Genomic DNA, 17,970 nt, shown 5'->3' with positions numbered 1-17,970 from the left:
ACTTTATAATGATGATTGCAATTAATTTAATCCACGTGCCTGTTTAAATTTACCGAATGACACCTTGAGTGCAATGCTTGGTGAACTGAGTGCTGTAATTTTTTTATAAAAGCACTCTAGTGCAGTGATTGTTTTAATTAGGTCACCCGTAATTTGTACATCTAATTGCCTACTAATTTAATCTAATCAAATATATTTAAAGATTTCGACACCCTTTTTACTTATCTACCTCCTCCCCCCTTCCACACCCCCCTCCTCCTCCCCCCCCCCCCCCCCCCATTCTCCAAGATCTTAATTCTATAATTAAAATGCGTACGTTACTTTGCTGTACCATTCCATCTCCTCCGCCCTTTGACACCTTACAATAAAAGAAAAAAAAATAATCATCTTCAATTACAGAAAAATTAAGGACAGTAGTTAATGGCGTGTAATTTAATTAAACCCCGCTAAAATGGCTTCAGTGCACGAGAAATAAAACTCCCCGATATCGTGAGCTAATTGTTGAACATTTAATTTAACTCGCGAGCACCCTACACCAGAGATAAATTAAATATTTTACCGTCCAAGTTTTTAATTTCAACAATTCTTTTTTTAAATATTTGATAATAGATCAGTCATCATTATTCAAAGTATTGAATCAATAGTTCTAAAAATATCAAGGGGGATTTCGTTTATTTGACTAGCAAAAACACTGGGTCCATTTTGGTAGATTTTTGTTAAATCAATCGGAATTAAGTTCTGTTTATATATTTCCAGTTGACTATAAAAAGATGTGTGCGTACTTTTACAAAGTTAGTCAAAACATTTTGGGTTGTCGATTAGAATAGATTGACAATGTTTTTATTCAGCTCGCAGACGATGAGTACTGTAGAAGGACAAAAGGACCTCCCCAAAGTGGATGTAAGTTATCTCGACATTGGCTCATTTGACCCAGTTAGCGATGGTATGCTGAAAACAGTGACAATCGTTAATTACGCTTTTTTGATTGGGGTCATTAGCGTCACCGGGGTCGTTCTTAATATCATCAACATCGCTGTCTTTTTAAAACAGGGGTTTAAGGATCCTATTAATATCCCTCTGGTCGGGTTGGCTGTGGCTGATACCGGAGGGTTGGTGTGTCTGATATGGATGAGCCTGTGCTACAACCCTCTGGTGGTTGGCAGCCTAGAGCGGTTGGACCTGGTTGGCATTCAGCACATCACAGCCGGCTGGCCTCACGTCTGCTTCACGCGGATCACCGGCTGGCTGACCGTCTTCATCACGTTCGAGAGGTACCTGTGTATCGCCTTCCCGCTCAAGGTCAAGGCTATCCTCACCCCGCGGCGCACCGCCATCATCGTCGTCGTGATTTTTATCGTTTTAATTTTAACCGTCGTCCCCGTTTACATCGCCATATACATCGACCGTGTCTTCAGCTCTAAATATAACCGAACACTCTTCACTATCGTTTATATTCAAGATGGCGTCAGCTTGGAAAAATTCTCACTGTACTGCAGTACATTTTTACAGCTTTCTTCCTTTGTCTTAGTCGCTATGTTGACAACAGGGCTTGTCGTAAAAATAACTCAGAAATCAAAATGGCGGATCGCTACGTCTTCGGCTAACCAGAACGAGGCCGTATCCTCGCGGGATAGAAAAGTCGTCAGGATGGTGATATTTATCTCAGGGATATTTATCCTCAGCTTCACCCCCGTGGTCATACATATGCTCGCCATGTTGTCCGTTGCAGACTTTATCGTGGGAGGGAGGTATCAGAACCTGTTCCTTCTCTGCGGGACTTTTGTCTTCAATCTGCAGGCCATCAACTCCAGCGCCAACATCTTCGTCTACCTGAAGATGAGCAGCAAGTTCAAGGACGTGTTCATGTCCATGTTTTGCAACGTCAAGAAACAATGATGTATCCTACTGCGGGATTCTAAATAATTTAAGAAAAAACTGTTGTTTTAAAAAATATATATAAACGGGGTAAATAGGATTTAAAAAAAAAAAAAAAAACATGGGATTCTTTTTAACACGTTTTTCTTAACTCAGCTTCGCGTTTGTTTGTTTGTTTGGATGTTTGTTGTTAAAATTGACATCGAAAATTAGCCCACTTCTGATTGCTCTAGAGACCTGAAATTTGGCATGCATGCTACTTTCGCCTAACAATTTCAGATGCAATCATAAAAACTAGCAATTAGTGACCGTAATTAGCTTAATTTAATTACGCCCCAAGGACCATAAAATTGAGGACATGATTTCTAAAGATACCGACAAGACTGGAGGCCTATAGACACAGTTACTTCGGCCCCAATCGATGTGAGCGCGCTGGCCGTGAACGTATAGTGGTTAGTACTTCGCGTTGTGGCCGCGACAACCCAGGTTCGAATCCTGGTCGCTCAAGATTTTTAGTCCGTGTAATTATAAACACTTTTTTAAAAAACACGTTTTTCATGTGTAGCAACGGACTAAAAAGGAGAAAATAAAATACTTAAAAAAAACTTTAAAAAAAAACACGTTTTTTATGTGTAGCAACGGACTAAAAAGGAGAACGGACACGGTAACACATTGTTAACGGTGACACGGTTGGTATGCTGGGCATGCTAAAATACACATAAACACGTTTTTCCTTAACTCAGCTTCGCGTTTATTTGTTTGTTTATGGGAGATTTGATCACGTGATTCGTGAGTAGATCTCCACGCCAGCAACGTAAATTACACCCTTTCTCTGTTTAAAGCGTATCGGTCGCTCAAGATTTTTTTAGTCCGTGTATTTAAAAACACTTAGTTAAGTCATACTTAATCAAGTCAATAGATAAAGTAGAAAATAAACTATATAAAAAACTTTTTAAAAACCACGTTTTTCATGTGTAGCAACGGACTAAAAAGGAGAAAATAAAATACTTAAAAAAAACTTTTTAAAAAACCACGTTTTTCTTGTGGACTAAAAAGTAGAAAATAAATTTTCATACATTTGATGACAAAAAACGTGGGTCGGGCAGATGGGTCGGGAAATTTGATGGTGAACGTACCCACGTTTTTTGTCATCAAATGTATGAAAATTTATTTTCTACTTTTTAGTCCACAAGAAAAACGTGGTTTTTTAAAAAGTTTTTTTTAAGTATTTTATTATGACCGTTTTTTTGCATTTTCAACAATCAATAACGATTCTTATTGTTTTAACATTCGTTACATGAAATTCCATAAAATACGGAAGAACTCTAGTTTTTTTTTTTTTTTTTTTTTTTATGAACAAAGGTTTACAAATTAAAAAAAAAAAACAAGAACATGTAAGTCCAGGGTAAGTAAAGACGGCTAGGCATATGCCGAGGTTACAGAAACAAGTGAACTCTACTTCACTTGCCCCATAGACCGTCAGGTTTGAAAGGGAACATTACTTTACAACAAAAGACTAAATTATATGGCGATGATTAAAGAAAATTGTTTTAAGCTTAGATGTGTAGGCCTACAAAACAATGATGTAGGCCTATATAGAAAACCATTTCAGATCACTTTATGTAGACATTCTTCTTCTTCGTTTTTAATTTTTAGTGTTGGAAGGGATCGAGCCAGAGGTTTAACTCGAGACTTTTTCGAATTTATCAACCATTAGCTTCTGCCGACTCGACCACGCCTCCATCACAATTAAGGATTACGTGTCAACTGGTTATGCGCCATTGAGGCCATTGACTCCGATTTCAGCCTGCTTTTCCTTTTGGTTTGCTGCTTCGATAGCCTTTGTACAACCAAGAACAAACTACAAGACAGCAGTTGTCTGGTTTTGGAGTTGTCTCTCCTAGAAGAGTGGCTGTTCCCAGCTAACGAGCCTCAAATGCCCGAGGGTTCGAACTCGAGACTTTTCGGTTTAGCAACCATGAGCTTTACCGACTCGACCACGCCGACCCTGTGTAGACATAAATATATAAAGCTGCATAGACAAAAATAGAATTGCAGTAAACGACACATCTGGGCGAATAATTAAAATGTTATAAGCCATGCATTTACGCATTGATGACGATATAAATAAACCGTCATAAATAACAAATCCCTGAATGGATCTTAAAATTGTGTAAAAGACATATAAAGTTGCGATAAGCATTTCTTGTAATGGACATCAATATCGATATAAATCAAAGGTTATAAAGTAGACTCACACATCGTTAAGGAAAGCCTCAAACAACGAACATTGGGTTGTATCGATCTACTTGAAAACATCGAGCCAGCAATCAATTCACGTCGTAATTTTTATAAAAATGAAGTGAATATTGATTGTGAATCAGACCACTCCATCTTAACCCGGTGCCTCATTCACTTCGTTACGGTAGATAATGGAGATTTGAATTATTTTAAAATAAGTTCACTGTTACTGAATGTTGTCTTTTTGTGTAGCTTTTTTTTTTCTATGATAGCTTTATGAATGAAGACCACACGGGATAAACCACAAATGTCCAATTTTTTAATGTTTTGAGTTAGTGCCATATTTATGTAGTACTAGTGTATATGAATCAAGTATGAAAATATTAAAACGTAAAAGCCCCACGAATCACGATCCCCTCAATATTTAGGATTTTAAACTCATACCACAATGGGACAGCAAAGGATCTCATACACAAAATCTCACTTTTCTCGAAAGTAGAAAACTGTGACAACTGTGGTTTAACCCCTGTGGTCTTCGAATGGTTTTGTCATATTTAAAATATTTGGTTCTATTTGTGTGCAGGTGATTTTCTTCATGGATGTGAATGTAGTCATGGTAGTTTTATTTCATTTAAATTTTAAAATTCTTGATTGTTATATGTAAAATTATCTGATTGGATGGTATGTGCTTTAGAAGGTATTAAACGGTGTGTGCAGTTGTGTCTATTGACATCTTTACTTCAAATAAATGCTTAGCGATGTTTTTCAATCTCATTCTTGTCAGTTATTTAATATTGGGCATTCCATTGTTTTAACATTAACAACTATGCGGACCTTTACAGCCAGACATAACGAGCTTAGGGTCATTCAGTAGGGTAGGGATTATTCAGTGTAGAAGGGATCATTCTTTTTTTGGGGATCATTCAGTAAGTTAGGGATAATTCTGTAACGTAAGGAGTCATTCAGGCTGCTCGGGATCATTCACTAAGTCTTGAATCATGATTCAGTAGGGTAGGGATCATTAAGGAGTTTAGGGATCATTCGGTTTATAGGGATCCTTCAGTATGCTTTTGATCATGCACTATTTTATGGGTCATTCAGTTTATAGGGATTATTCGGTTTATAGTATTTATAGGGATCATTCAGTTTATTTGGATCATTCAGTTTATTGGGATCATTCGGTATTCTTTTGATCATGCAGTAGTTTAGGAGTCCTTCAGTGCGTTAGGGATTATCCAGTGCGTTAGGGATAATCAATTAGGAAATGGTTCATCTATTTTACGACATTAAAAAAAATCATTAAAAGAATTATGATCGCAAGTATGTTTATACACGTATTTATATTTCTAAAAATATCACCACCACAAATGGTCTCACCACCAGCATATCAACACAAATGGTCTCACCACCAGCATATCACCACAAATGGTCTCACCACCAGCATATCGCCACAAATTGTCTCACCACACATGACCACCACAAATGGTCTCACCACTAACATAACACCACATATCATTTAACCTGAAGTTTGTACATCAAAAATAAAGAAGTGCATACGTGTTCACTGTGCGTGAAATTTACATTTATCTGTAGGCCTACATCTCAGTTCCCCCCACCCCCGAAGAGATGCCTGGAAGAAACTCTATGTCTGACACTGCTATCCTACCCTTATATATTTTGGAGACGTCGTGGTCGGATGGTAGAGCTCATCACTGCTAACCCGAAAGTCTCGAGTTCAAACCCTAAAGATAACCCCTCCACCTATCAAACCCTAAAGATAACCCCTCCACCTATCAAACCCTAAAGATAACCCCTCCACCTACCAAACCCTAAAGATAACCCCTCCACCTATCAAACCCTAAAGATATCCCCTCCACCTATCAAACCCTAAAGATATACCCTCCACCTATCAAACCCTAAAGATAACCCCTCCACCTATCAAACCCTAAAGATAACCCCTCCACCTATCAAACCCTAAAGATAACCCCTCCACCTACCAAACCCTAAAGATAACCCCTCCACCTATCAAACCCTAAAGATATCCCCTCCACCTATCAAACCCTAAAGATATCCCCTCCACCTATCAAACCCTAAAGATATCCCCTCCACCTATCAAACCCTAAAGATATCCCCTCCACCTATCAAACCCTAAAGATATCCCCTCCACCTATCAAACCCTAAAGATATCCCCTCCACCTATCAAACCCTAAAGATATCCCCTCCACCTATCAAACCCTAAAGATAACCCCTCCACCTACCAAACCCTAAAGATAACCCCTCCACCTATCAAACCCTAAAGATATCCGCTCCACCTATCAAACCCTAAAGATATCCCCTCCACCTATCAAACCCTAAAGATATCCCCTCCACCTATCAAACCCTAAAGATATCCCCTCCACCTATCAAACCCTAAAGATAACCCCTCCATCTGTCATCCTCTAACCATTAGCCATTGAATTACAACAGCCACAGTAGTGAAATAAAAGCTGTTATGTTTTCGCAGTCTAAAATATTGTGTCCTGTGATCTGACAGAATGATAATCTCATGGTCTCAATCAGTGTTTCTTTCAGACATTTTTTCTCCGGGAGGGGGTGGGTGACGGTAGACGTGTTCGGGGAGAGATATCTGAAAGAAACTCCGGACTCAGTTTGGAATCACCCCCCCCCCCCCCCAACTTGTCAAATGTGATCAATGATAGCCTGTCGGTCTTTCACCCTGGAACAAATAGCCCCATAAATTGTCACATAGAGTACGTAACAGAACTACAAGGAGTCATTTTCGTAAACAACTTTTTTTATCTGTGAAAATCATTTTAAACTTTTAGACGTTTGTTTAACCTGAACATGTCCATAAAAACTTCTCTGAACTTTGAACTCATTTTAAGATAAACAAAAATATTCGAACTTGAGTTGATGGCCTCTAAATTAAAAACAAATGTCCCAAAAAAAAGAAACAAATTTTGGTACTCCTGACCTACATTGAAACCGTGTATAAATAGCATGGCCAACAAACAAACAATCACCGGTATGAAACTGATAATAAATATGGACGAGATTAAAATAACCATTCGTACAGCTTTCCGGTCGCGGTTTGTAATGTTGTCATTCGTTACACTAGAAGAAGTCGACTGACGCCATTTTGATTTTGCCGTTATTTTGTAAACTAATCCCGCGGTGAATAAAATGACAAAGACAAAGGACGTAAGTTGAAGGAAAGCGCTGCAGTATATTGAGAAATTCTCCAGCGGTACGCCGTCGGATCTATAGACTATAGTAAAAATGGAACCGTTGATCTTTGAATTAAAAACCTGATCGATGTGAATCGCTACGTACACGGGAACAACACTAGCTACAATGACGGCGAAAATAAACAGCAAAATAATTAAAGTTCGTTGTGGTGTGAGTATAGCTTTGACACGAAGCGGGAAAGCGATGCAAAGGTATCTCTCAAAGGTGATGAAAACGGTCACCCATCCGGTGATTCGCGTGAAACAGATATGGGGCCAGCCCGCTGTGATGTGTTGTATGCCGATGAAGTCCAGTTGCTGAAAACGGTTGACCACGGAAGGGTTGTAGCACAGGCTCATCCACATCAAACACACCAACCCTCCGGTGTCAGCCACAGCCAACCCGACCAGGGGGATGTTGATAGCGTCTTTGAACCCCTGTTTTGTAAAGACGACGATGTTGATGATGTTTAGCGCGACGCCGATAGAGCTGATGACGCCGACGATGACGCCGTAGTTGATGAACATGACCAGGTGTAACAGGTCATCGCTGATCGGGTCACTTCCTGCTGACGTCACGTACGCCGTCTCGTTCACGTCCACTTTTGCAGACGACTCCATCATTTCTGTTGAGCAGAAATGTATTCGATACTCGCAGGGGTAACCTCCTGAAATAATAAATCAAACGATTACTAGCGTGGCCATTTCTTTTATCAAATAGCTTTTTTTGTTGATTAGCGCTAGTCCCGAGTTTAGAGTTGACGCATGGGCGATGGTTTTAGTTGTATGAATATGTAGACGTTGCTAATCAATAAATATCATTGACAAATTTGATTAAATGCATCATGGAATATAACCAATCTCCATTGTAAAGTGTTAATTAAAAAATAGCCTAGGGGACGCCGCGGTCGGGCGTGGGAGAGCTGATGATATCTAATTCCAAAAGTCCAGAGTTCGGACCCCGGCTTAGGTAAGGCCAGTTCCTACTAAGAAAAGACACCCCGAAACGGGTACAACGACTAACGGAAGCAAATCTAGAGAGAAAAGCAGGCCGAAGACGGAATCAGCAGGCGTGTAACATCTTGACGCATATCACCTCCAATACGGCACTTAAGAACGAAGAAGAGGAATGAAGCCTAGTTGCGTTATATCGTGCATGCTGCTAATGATGCGTATTCGCTTCGCATTTTGTTTTGTTATTAATATGTTATTTAATTAACAATCAGGCTGACAATTTTCTATTATCTGTATTAGCAGCATTAATTTAAAATTTCTTCAATGGAAACTAAAATATTTTCGGCTTCTTAAAAAAAAAAAATAATCGAGAATTTGTTTCGCATGCCTGTGGTTGAATTATTGCTGTCCTGCTAAATATCTGCTAATAATTTGAAACAAAAAAGTAATTTTAAAACCACACAATGTTGCTCATTATAAAAATAGACAAACGCAGAAAACCAGACAAGAAGAGAAACAGAAAATAGAAAAGCAGTGGCTGATGACAGCGGAAATATAGGGTCTACTAAAAATTGAGTTTACAGAACACTCCAAAATTCGATGTCAAGTTTTAAAAACAATCTTCCACTGGATCTATGCTGAAATATTACCTGCATCAACGAGCTAGAAAACTTTTATATCTTTATTCGCTATTTTTAAATTACCTAAACCAATTTTTTTAAAAATTAAATAAGCGTTTAATTTTTTTTTAAATTGTTAATAATTTGTCACGTTCTTTGTTTACATGTAGCACACAATGTATTCTATCAATGGGCCAATCAAATGTGATTTATTGGAAGAGAACGGATAGTTAACGTGATTTAATAATCGAAACGAAATCGCAGATCACGTTCAGAACGTTTACCTTTAGCTCGGCTAATTGCCTAATGAAACAGTTCAGGTCGACCGAACCCGTGCAAGGCAATTGATTTTTTAAAATGTAACCATAATACGACTACTTTAAAAAAATTCTTTCTCGAATATTCTAATATAACACTACGGGGGATGGCAACTTTGGGATATAGACATGATTTTTAATCGATTTTGAATTACTTAAACTTATAAAAATAGAATAGAATCTCGTAGAAAAAAGAATTGCGCACCAAGTGAACGGCAAACAATATCTGTATAATAGTGAGGAATATTAGTATTTTATAAATTCATATGCACTTTTTGAGAAATCGGAAATAGCGTAAATTACTACTTTCGGTCACTGGAAATTTCTGAAAATTCGAAAGAAGGCAGAGAATTAGATCTTTTACTTACAAGAGAAATTTCATGTATCTATCAAAGACAGTACTGAAGTTAAAGGCTTTTGAAAAATTGGAAGTAGAATAAGTCCCGCTTTAGGTTAGCGGAAATCGCTCAAAAGTTGATACAGAACTACAAATTTGATATGATACTTATATGAAATTTCATCAACCTAGCTGTAACGATACTCAAGTTATTGTTTTCACAGACATACACACACACATACACACAGACATACGGACAAAATTGCAAAACTATGTTTTTCCGACTTAGAAAAAAACGTCGAGATTTGTGAAAATTCCGATTTCAATTTTTTGCACGATTACAATACTTCCTCTATACTTCGTATACGAGAAAGTATATATATCCGCCAGAGGCACAGTTGTTATGTGTAATTAAATAACTCTAGAATATAACCAATTTTCTAATTAACCTTGCTATCATTTACCAGTCAATGTACGCGACAGTAAACGTGTTTAAAAAAAGAACGCGCAGCCAATTATGTTGTTTACACTAGTTCGATTTCGTATTTTCGTGCCAACTCTGGGCACACAACTAACAACATAATTAATGTAACCGGATTATTTTCAATCGGAGGTTTATTAAAGATATCTGATTTTGTTGAAATTGTATACGGGGATTGTTTTTAATGTCCCCTAATCCAAATTAATGATCCGTTTTTCAGTAAATATTGACAATAACAATCGATCACATTTTATTTAATTAAAACTACAATTATGGCACGACATTTCATTAATGATTTATTTGCTTTTTTTTTTACTTTCTTCTATACGAAGTAGATTCTATATTAAAGAAAGTATTGTAGCCGTGTAAAAAATCGAAAACGAGATTTTCATAAATCTCGACTTTTTACGCCTCCCTGAGTCGGAAAACTTAGTTTGCAACTTTGTCTGCTTGTGTGTGTGCCTCTTTGTCTGTGAACTATAACTTGAGTGCATTTTAGTTATGTTGACAAAATTTTACGTATAAGTATAAGTATACTGTATTATATCAAATTTAATAAATCAGAAAAAAGTGTATAAAATATTTGCAGAGTGCTCAATAGCGCGTCGTCTAGTTTTCTTTCTTGATTTTATTTTCAGGGGACAGTAAACTCAAGTCAGGTTTTAATAGCACTACTTTTGTGGTCGAGATCTTGACAGCACTCGAGACACAACCTACATCGTAAGGATTGTATTTTCAGTCATTTTCATATGGACACCATAAGACACAACATAGATCTTAAGGATTTTTATTTCGGTTTTATATGGACACCATAAGACACAACATAGATCTTAAGGATTTTTATTTCGGTTTTATATGGACACCATAAGATACAACACACATCGTAAGGATTTTTATTTGGGTTTTATATGGACACCATAAGACACAACATACCCCGCAAGGATTTATTTCGACTACAGTCAGTTTCATATGAAAATCACAAGACACAACATACATCGTAAGGACTTATTTCGGCTCTACAGAGTCTGTCTTTGTCAGATTATTCGGAAAATCTGGTTATGGTCAAGTCATTGAGAACAGTGTTGCTATGGTTACGTCATTGAGAACAGTGTTGCTATAGTTATGCCATTGAGAACAGTGTTGCTATAGTTATGTCATTGAGAACAGTGTTGCTATAGTTATGTCATTGAGAACAGTGTTGCTATAGTAATGTCATTGAGAACAGTGTTGCCATAGTTATGTCATTGAGAACAGTGTTGCTCTAGTTATGTCATTGAGAACAGTGTTGCTATAGTTATGTCATTGAGAACAGTGTCGCCATAGTTATGTCATTGAGAGCAGTGTTGCTGTAATTATGTCATTGAGAACAGTGTTGCTACAGTTATGTCATTGAGAACAGTGTTGCTATAGTTATGTCATTGAGAACAGTGTTGCTATGGTTATGTCATTGAGAACAGTGTTGCTATGGTTATGTTATTGAGAACCGTGTTGCTATGGTAATGACACTGATAACAGTGCTGCCATAATTATGTTATTGAGATAACCCCGCAACTCTTCTTGGCTTGTTCTGTTTTTGGTTATTTCCCTTAAGGAACTGAAGTGCCAGATAAATATTTGTCAACTTATTAAAATTGGATAATTTATTAATTTACACATCGCCACAAACAGACCAACTGGCAACAATGGAACACGATGTACAGAGCCATGAATAAATTGAATGTCATTCTACCGCACGTACACTATTGAGACGCACAAAAAAATTGTTTTTACTTCGCGGGTAGTTTCTAGCCGCTGATTCTATTAGAAAGAGGACTAAAGACCCGCAACGACTGTTGTTCCGTTGCCCAGATTGGGTTTTTAGGCAATCTGTAGATTTTAGGGTGTGGTTGATTCAGGAACTACGGATCTGGAACTGGAAACTTTCATGTTAGCTCGATCACACTGTTCTTGTTATTTTGTGTACCTGTAGCTCCAATACCGTGACGTCCCTGAGTCCACGAAGCTCTGATGGGTTCCTGGCTCACGTAATGGGAACGAAATCTGTATGCCGAGGTCATAGAAACAGATGAACTCTACTTCATCTGCCGCATGTGTTTGGGACACGAACGTGAAAAGATGAAAAACTCCAACATCACCGTCTTGTAAGACGAGCTAGTAAAACAACGATCGAAAAAAAATACTTTTTAAAATAGCTTTTTGCAAGCATTTTATTATATTTTTCACTGATTTTTTTTTAGTTTTTATATAATAAAGGTCTAGCTCAAAGAGCCTGAATGTCATGGACCCATCTTGGAGGAATTGCTCAAAATCATGTACGATGGAGAAGGGTGGTTGTGTTGCTATGCTCCACAAGGGCGGTAAGTGCTATACCTTGACGCCTTTACTTTCTCTAACGTGAGTCAGGTACCCACCGAAAAGCCTCATCCTTGTTTTTTTTACCGGCCCAAAGTAACAAATAACAGAATTAAATTACGACTGAAATACAAACTTTATTTTAAATAGAAAAAAATTACAGTGTTCTATTTCCACAAAACGTCTTAATAAAAGTGTTGTTTTATTTCTTTATTAGAATGAAACGTATCATTACAGACAAGCGGTTTTTTAATGATAAAAAATACGATAATCTATTCTATCCAAGACTGTTTTTCTGGTATAGGTCTAGTCTCTGAAGTCTAGTTCAAGTAGGTAGGTCAATACGACACAAAAACAAATGACGTCTTCAAAACACATTTCCGAAAAACTGATTTGAAACTTGTCATTAAATGCTATCTGTTACTAGTACTTTATTTATTTAAATTGATAAATTTCCTTTTAGACCAACAAAACATGTGCATGAAAACTATTCTGTATTTTGAACTCATTTTGAGGTAAACAAAAATGTTGGAGCTTGAGTTGATGGCCTGTAAATTAAAAACAAATGTCCCGCAGAAAAGAAACAAATTTTGGTATTTTTTGCCCACGGCGAACTCTTTCTCACATAGCATCGATACCAATAAAATAATCACGGGTATGAATATGATTATAAAAATAGCGGATATAGAAATGATCATTCTGACTACTTTTTTGTCTCTTCCTAACATAGAATCGTTACTTTTTGCAGACGATGCATTGTGTCGCCATTTTGTTTTTTCACGCATTTTGTAAACTAAACCTGCGGTGAACAAAGAGACAAGCACGAATGACGTCATTTGGAAGAAAATACTCAAAAACATGGAAGCGTTTTCCAGGTTTTGTCCGCCGTGTATGTAAACAATCGTGAACGTTGTCTGGTTGGCTTTGAAGTTGAACACGGCATCGATGTGGATAGCCACGTACACTGGGACAGCAGACGCGAGGATGGTAGAAAAGGTCAAGACCACGACGATGACCGTTCGCCGCGGGGTGAGGATGGCCTTGACCTTGAGCGGGAAAGCGATGCACAGGTACCTCTCGAACGTGATGAAGACGGTCAGCCAGCCGGTGATCCGCGTGAAGCAGACGTGAGGCCAGCCGGCTGTGATGTGCTGAATGCCAACCAGGTCCAACCGCTCTAGGCTGTCAACCACCAGAGGGTTGTAGCACAGGCTCATCCATATCAGACACACCAACCCTCCGGTATCAGCCACGGCCAACCCGACCAGAGAGATATTAATAGGATCCCTAAACCCTTGTTTTAAAAAGACAGCGATGTTGACAAGATTGAAAATGACTCCCGTTGAGCTAATGACGCCGACGATGACGCCATAGTTAACAAACATCACAATTTTTAAAACATCGTCGCTGATAGGATCCCCCATCATCCAATCAGAATCACCAGTTAAGTCAGAGTTTGTTGTCATCATAGATTATATTATAAGCTTCTGGTTTTATACTGCAGTGTACACACTTTTCGAAATATTCAACAGACTAGGCTAAATCATTTGATTAAAGAAAATCTCGTTTTGTTGTTTTGTTTCCAACTCTCGCATAGGTTTATATGTTTGAATAAATTCTTCAATTACTCTCTACAATTTCCTTTTACAAATTTCAGCGTATAAAGTCTCAATTTTTGTTTAATCTATTATATGTTATTTTTTTTATGTATTCAGTTGGATGCGTCTTAGTTTCATATGTGAACTTTGTTAATTACAGCGCCGTATTCGTAAACTGTTGGCAGTTCCTTTGGCCTGTAATCTAGTTTCAGCGCTCTTATAATTATCTTGTGCAACATGCACCGTTTGAACTACTTTAACAACAAAATAAAGCGTCAAAATTAAACGCGTTAACGGACGATGATTAAAGAGCCGCAAGTTTAAATGTCGTCATGCCTAAACAGTTATTTACTAAATTTTTATGAAATAAAACCGCCCAGTTTAAACACTCGTACAACGGCAAGATCAAAACATCATTGAGATCTACTGTATGCCAGATAAAGCTACAAAATTTGAAGTCAGATGAGTGCAAGTTTAAAAACATTTCAAAGATCCCACATCCTTTCTGCCCATCCGTGTAATTACCGCTACATTAAAAAACTGAAAAAATCTTCAAACACAAATATTGAAAGCTATCATCTAGCTCGTGACGCCTCGACGCCTGGAAAATCAATTTAACTTTTTAGTTTAAACCTAAAACAAATTGTGCGACAATTTCATGTCGAATATTTTAAGTAGCGTTATAACTACAACATTAGTTTTTACAAGTTATTACGTTATTTTACACGCAAAAACTTTATTAAAGCCAGTTGCTGTATATCGGGCTAAAAGATAAACAAATTCAAAGAAAGTTATTGATCTTTTCGGTATATTAAGATTTTGTGTGTGTGTGTAAACGTTTGTGCTATCGTGTATCCAGCAGGTGAAGAAACAGCGGTGATTTCAAATAGGTCATGTTAGCTCTTTATTAAAGATTTTTTTTTTTTTTGAGAAATATTCTTTTATTGTAAAATATGTTGGTCCTAAGCCATATTGAGAACGAAGAGAAAAGAATCTAAATATAATGACATACGAATATAAGTTGAACGCGGGACACTACAACAAAGAGACGGTCATTCCAAGACGAAGCGATGGGTTGTGTTTCTTACGTGGCCTCTGACAAGCCTTGATCTCCCATGATGCACTCGTCAGAGCAGACGTGCAGAAATGCCGTATTTCAGCAAACAATGAATCAAACATGGCGGTTCTCACAGCGCTACAGAAAGTCAAATGTTGCTCACGTTTAGCTGCGTTACCCTGCAGTGAATCCGGCTTATCAGAGATCATTGGGGAGGGGGGGGGGTGTTACGTCCGGGTTTAGTTCAATTCTCAGAAAACGATTCGTGACAACCTTCAGTATTTTATTTAGTTTCAGCTCTCCACATTACACAGTAGCTCTCGCCCTAACCCCCTTACAATCATTCACTCCAGCTTTTATACCGCATTCGACATAGGGATAATAATACACAAAACACACCGGGGTTAACTACACATTAGGGTGAACTCAACTCACACTCTCCTCTCCCGTTCGTTCTGGACTATTCTAGCCTATTTCTATCTAACCTACAATACAACTGACCCGTAACAGGGGGATCCACAAAGATGTTTAGGCATTCAGCTAAGAAGAGATCATAGAGAATCCCCACACAAATATTTTAGACCCCTTAGAGGTAACATTTCTTTTTCAAAACCCTAAGAAATATAGAATAGGTATTATTTGGAAGAGATTGAGAAGCGCTAGCAGCCCATTATCATAAAAAAAACGATGCCTGGACCATTATAACAGATGTATGTTTTGTTTCTTTAAAATAGATGAAAGTGTATTTCGTCATAAGAGATGACTTCTCATTAGATTGAAATATAGTACTACAGTTCATTTCTTTTTAACAGTTCATTTTTACTTTCTCGTATATACGAAGTATAGAGAAAGTATTGTAGTCGTGCAAAAAATAAAATCGAGATTTTTGCAAATCTCGACGTTTTACACCTCCCTGAGTTGGAAAAACATAATTTTGCAATCTTGTCCGTATGTCTGTGTGTGTGTGTGTGTGTGTGTGTAAACAAGATAACTTGAGTACTGTTACAGCTAGGTTGATGAAATTTCATATACAAGTATTATATCAAACTCGTAGATCCGTATCAACTTTTGAGCGATTTCCGATAACCGGAAGTGGGACTTTTTCTATTTTGAATTTTTCAAAAGCCTATAACTTGAGTACTAATTCAGATAGATAAATGAAATTTCACATGTAAGTAAAAGATCTAATTCTCTACCTTCTATCAAATTTTGAGTAATTTCCGTTGACCGGAAGTAGTAATTTTCACTATTTCTGATTTCTCAAAAAACGCATGTGAATTTATAAAGTACTAATAATATTCCGCACTATTATACACATCTTTATTAGGCGTTCGCTTGGTGCGCAATTATGGATTAAAAATCATAACTATATCCCAAGTTCCCATCCCCTGTTGTTTTATATAAGAACGAGCCGACCCGCGTGTATCATACGCCGCTATTTAGTTGTTTTTTCTACTTTTCAGTAATTCAAAATTTGTGAATTCGACAGTACCAATGCTGCCACTGAAAATATTTGCTTTAAAACACTAAAGTCCGAAAGCTTTTTTGTTAAAAACAAAAATTTTAAAATTCAACATAAATTTTATCGCTTCTAATTTTTTTAAAGAATTTTTTTTTAAATTTTAGAAAGATTTTATAGATTTTGAACAATTTTTCAATTAATTAAGGGGGCAGTATCACCCAGACTAAGGGAGAGAAGTAAAAATATTTTAAAAAATAACTAATAGACATACATATGTCAAATTTTTACAGTGGTAGTAACGTGTCTTCAGTTTTAATACAGCATATAAATTGAGAAGTATAAGTATAGCAACAATTCTTCTAATATTTAATTCGTCAATATTTTTTAACATTTCTAAGCTTTTTGTAAACAATTTTTAAAACGATAAGAAAATACTTAAAATTTGGTATAAAGCTTCTTTACGTGGAAATGTATTATTGCATCCTCTCTCGTGGCATTCTCGCGCGAGATTTTTTTTTTTAACCATGTAAAAAATGTGATGTTGATGTAGGCCTACTTGTTTTAATTGCAAATAAAAGTATTAAAAAAAAAAATAAAAAAAAATTTTTTTTTTTAGAAAATTTCTAATTTAGATCTAGATCTGCCACCAGGTTGTCTGACTTCGAAAATTTCAAAAAAATTTATAATTTGGTACAATGGATATCTTCTAGTTCAAACATTAGGCAACCATGTTAAGCATCTCCTTGAGTATTTTCTGTAGGAAGGGCCTGAATGTTGGAAATCGCAGCCGAAAATTTCTGATTAATTTTTTTGGGTTAAATTATTTATAAAAAATGTTTGCATCATAAAATTGACTTACTTTTATGTGCTGTTTTATAGCTCCTTGATAGTAACTATTATTGTAAAAAATTAATAATAGTTGTTTTTTTTTTCGGCCAATTTTTTTGTCAATTTTCCATTGTCAGGGTGATACTGGGGCCTTAAACAAATGAAGAATATGAGCTTCGTCAACAAAATCCACAACCTTGACCAAATTAAGACTTGGCGTTCAACAAAGACAGTGGATTCGTTTAGCAGCTGGAGCAAGAATGGTAGAGCGTTTAGATGTCATCGCGAAGATCTCGAGTTCGGATCTCGTTTCGGACGTATCTGAGTCCACCCAGCTCTGATGAGTACCTGACTTACGTTGGGAATAGTAAAGGCGGCTGGGCATGGTGTTGACCACACCATCCCTTCATATGCCGAGGACAAGAAACATATTAGGGTCTAAAAAGGAAACTTTACTTTTTGATACTCCAGCCTATTGAATTTTGCTTTGTGACTTGCCACAGGTAGCCATTGGACATTTTTTTTCTGGCCGATTTATCTTGAAGATTTGTCGTAGGCATCTATTTGTGGTGGTTTGTATACTGATGGTATTTGATTTTGTAACCCCCAAGTTTGTGAGCC

General features: G+C 37.1%; 2 protein-coding genes across 2 annotated transcripts; one reads left to right on the top strand and one right to left on the bottom strand.

The window, feature by feature from the left end:
• Nucleotides 1-858: 858 nt before the first annotated feature.
• LOC131934675 (ultraviolet-sensitive opsin-like) lies at nucleotides 859-1,896 on the top strand. Its single transcript, XM_059290762.1, has one exon. It carries the CDS (start codon nucleotides 859-861, stop codon nucleotides 1,894-1,896), a length of 1,038 nt encoding a protein of 345 aa, XP_059146745.1.
• Nucleotides 1,897-6,795: 4,899 nt separating this feature from the next.
• Nucleotides 6,796-13,870, bottom strand: LOC131934666 (uncharacterized). The gene is made up of 3 exons (XM_059290750.1): nucleotides 13,255-13,870; nucleotides 7,723-8,011; nucleotides 6,796-6,832 (listed from the first exon to the last, which is right to left on the bottom strand). Exons 1-3 carry the CDS (start codon nucleotides 13,868-13,870, stop codon nucleotides 6,796-6,798), a joined length of 942 nt encoding a protein of 313 aa, XP_059146733.1.
• Between the last annotated feature and the right edge of the window lie 4,100 nt (nucleotides 13,871-17,970).

Source organism: Physella acuta, unplaced genomic scaffold (genome assembly GCF_028476545.2).
Source record: "Physella acuta isolate Inbredline_101_S28 unplaced genomic scaffold, ASM2847654v3 ptg000012l, whole genome shotgun sequence".
NCBI classification, from domain to species: Eukaryota; Metazoa; Mollusca; class Gastropoda; family Physidae; genus Physella; species Physella acuta.
This window is presented reverse-complemented; position numbering and strand designations above follow the sequence as displayed.

Excerpts from the sequence above, each read along its gene's own strand:
- LOC131934675 (XM_059290762.1), top strand. The coding sequence starts at position 859 with ATGAGTACTGTAGAAGGACAAAAGGACCTCCCCAAAGTGGATGTAAGT.
- LOC131934666 (XM_059290750.1), bottom strand. The coding sequence starts at position 13,870 with ATGACAACAAACTCTGACTTAACTGGTGATTCTGATTGGATGATGGGG. Across the intron at positions 8,012-13,254 it reads AAACGCTTCCATGTTTTTGA|GAGGTTACCCCTGCGAGTAT; the intron begins GTATTTTCTTCC and ends TTATTATTTCAG. Across the intron at positions 6,833-7,722 it reads GCTGTGGCTGACACCGGAGG|GGTGAAAGACCGACAGGCTA; the intron begins GTTGGTGTGTTT and ends TATTTGTTCCAG.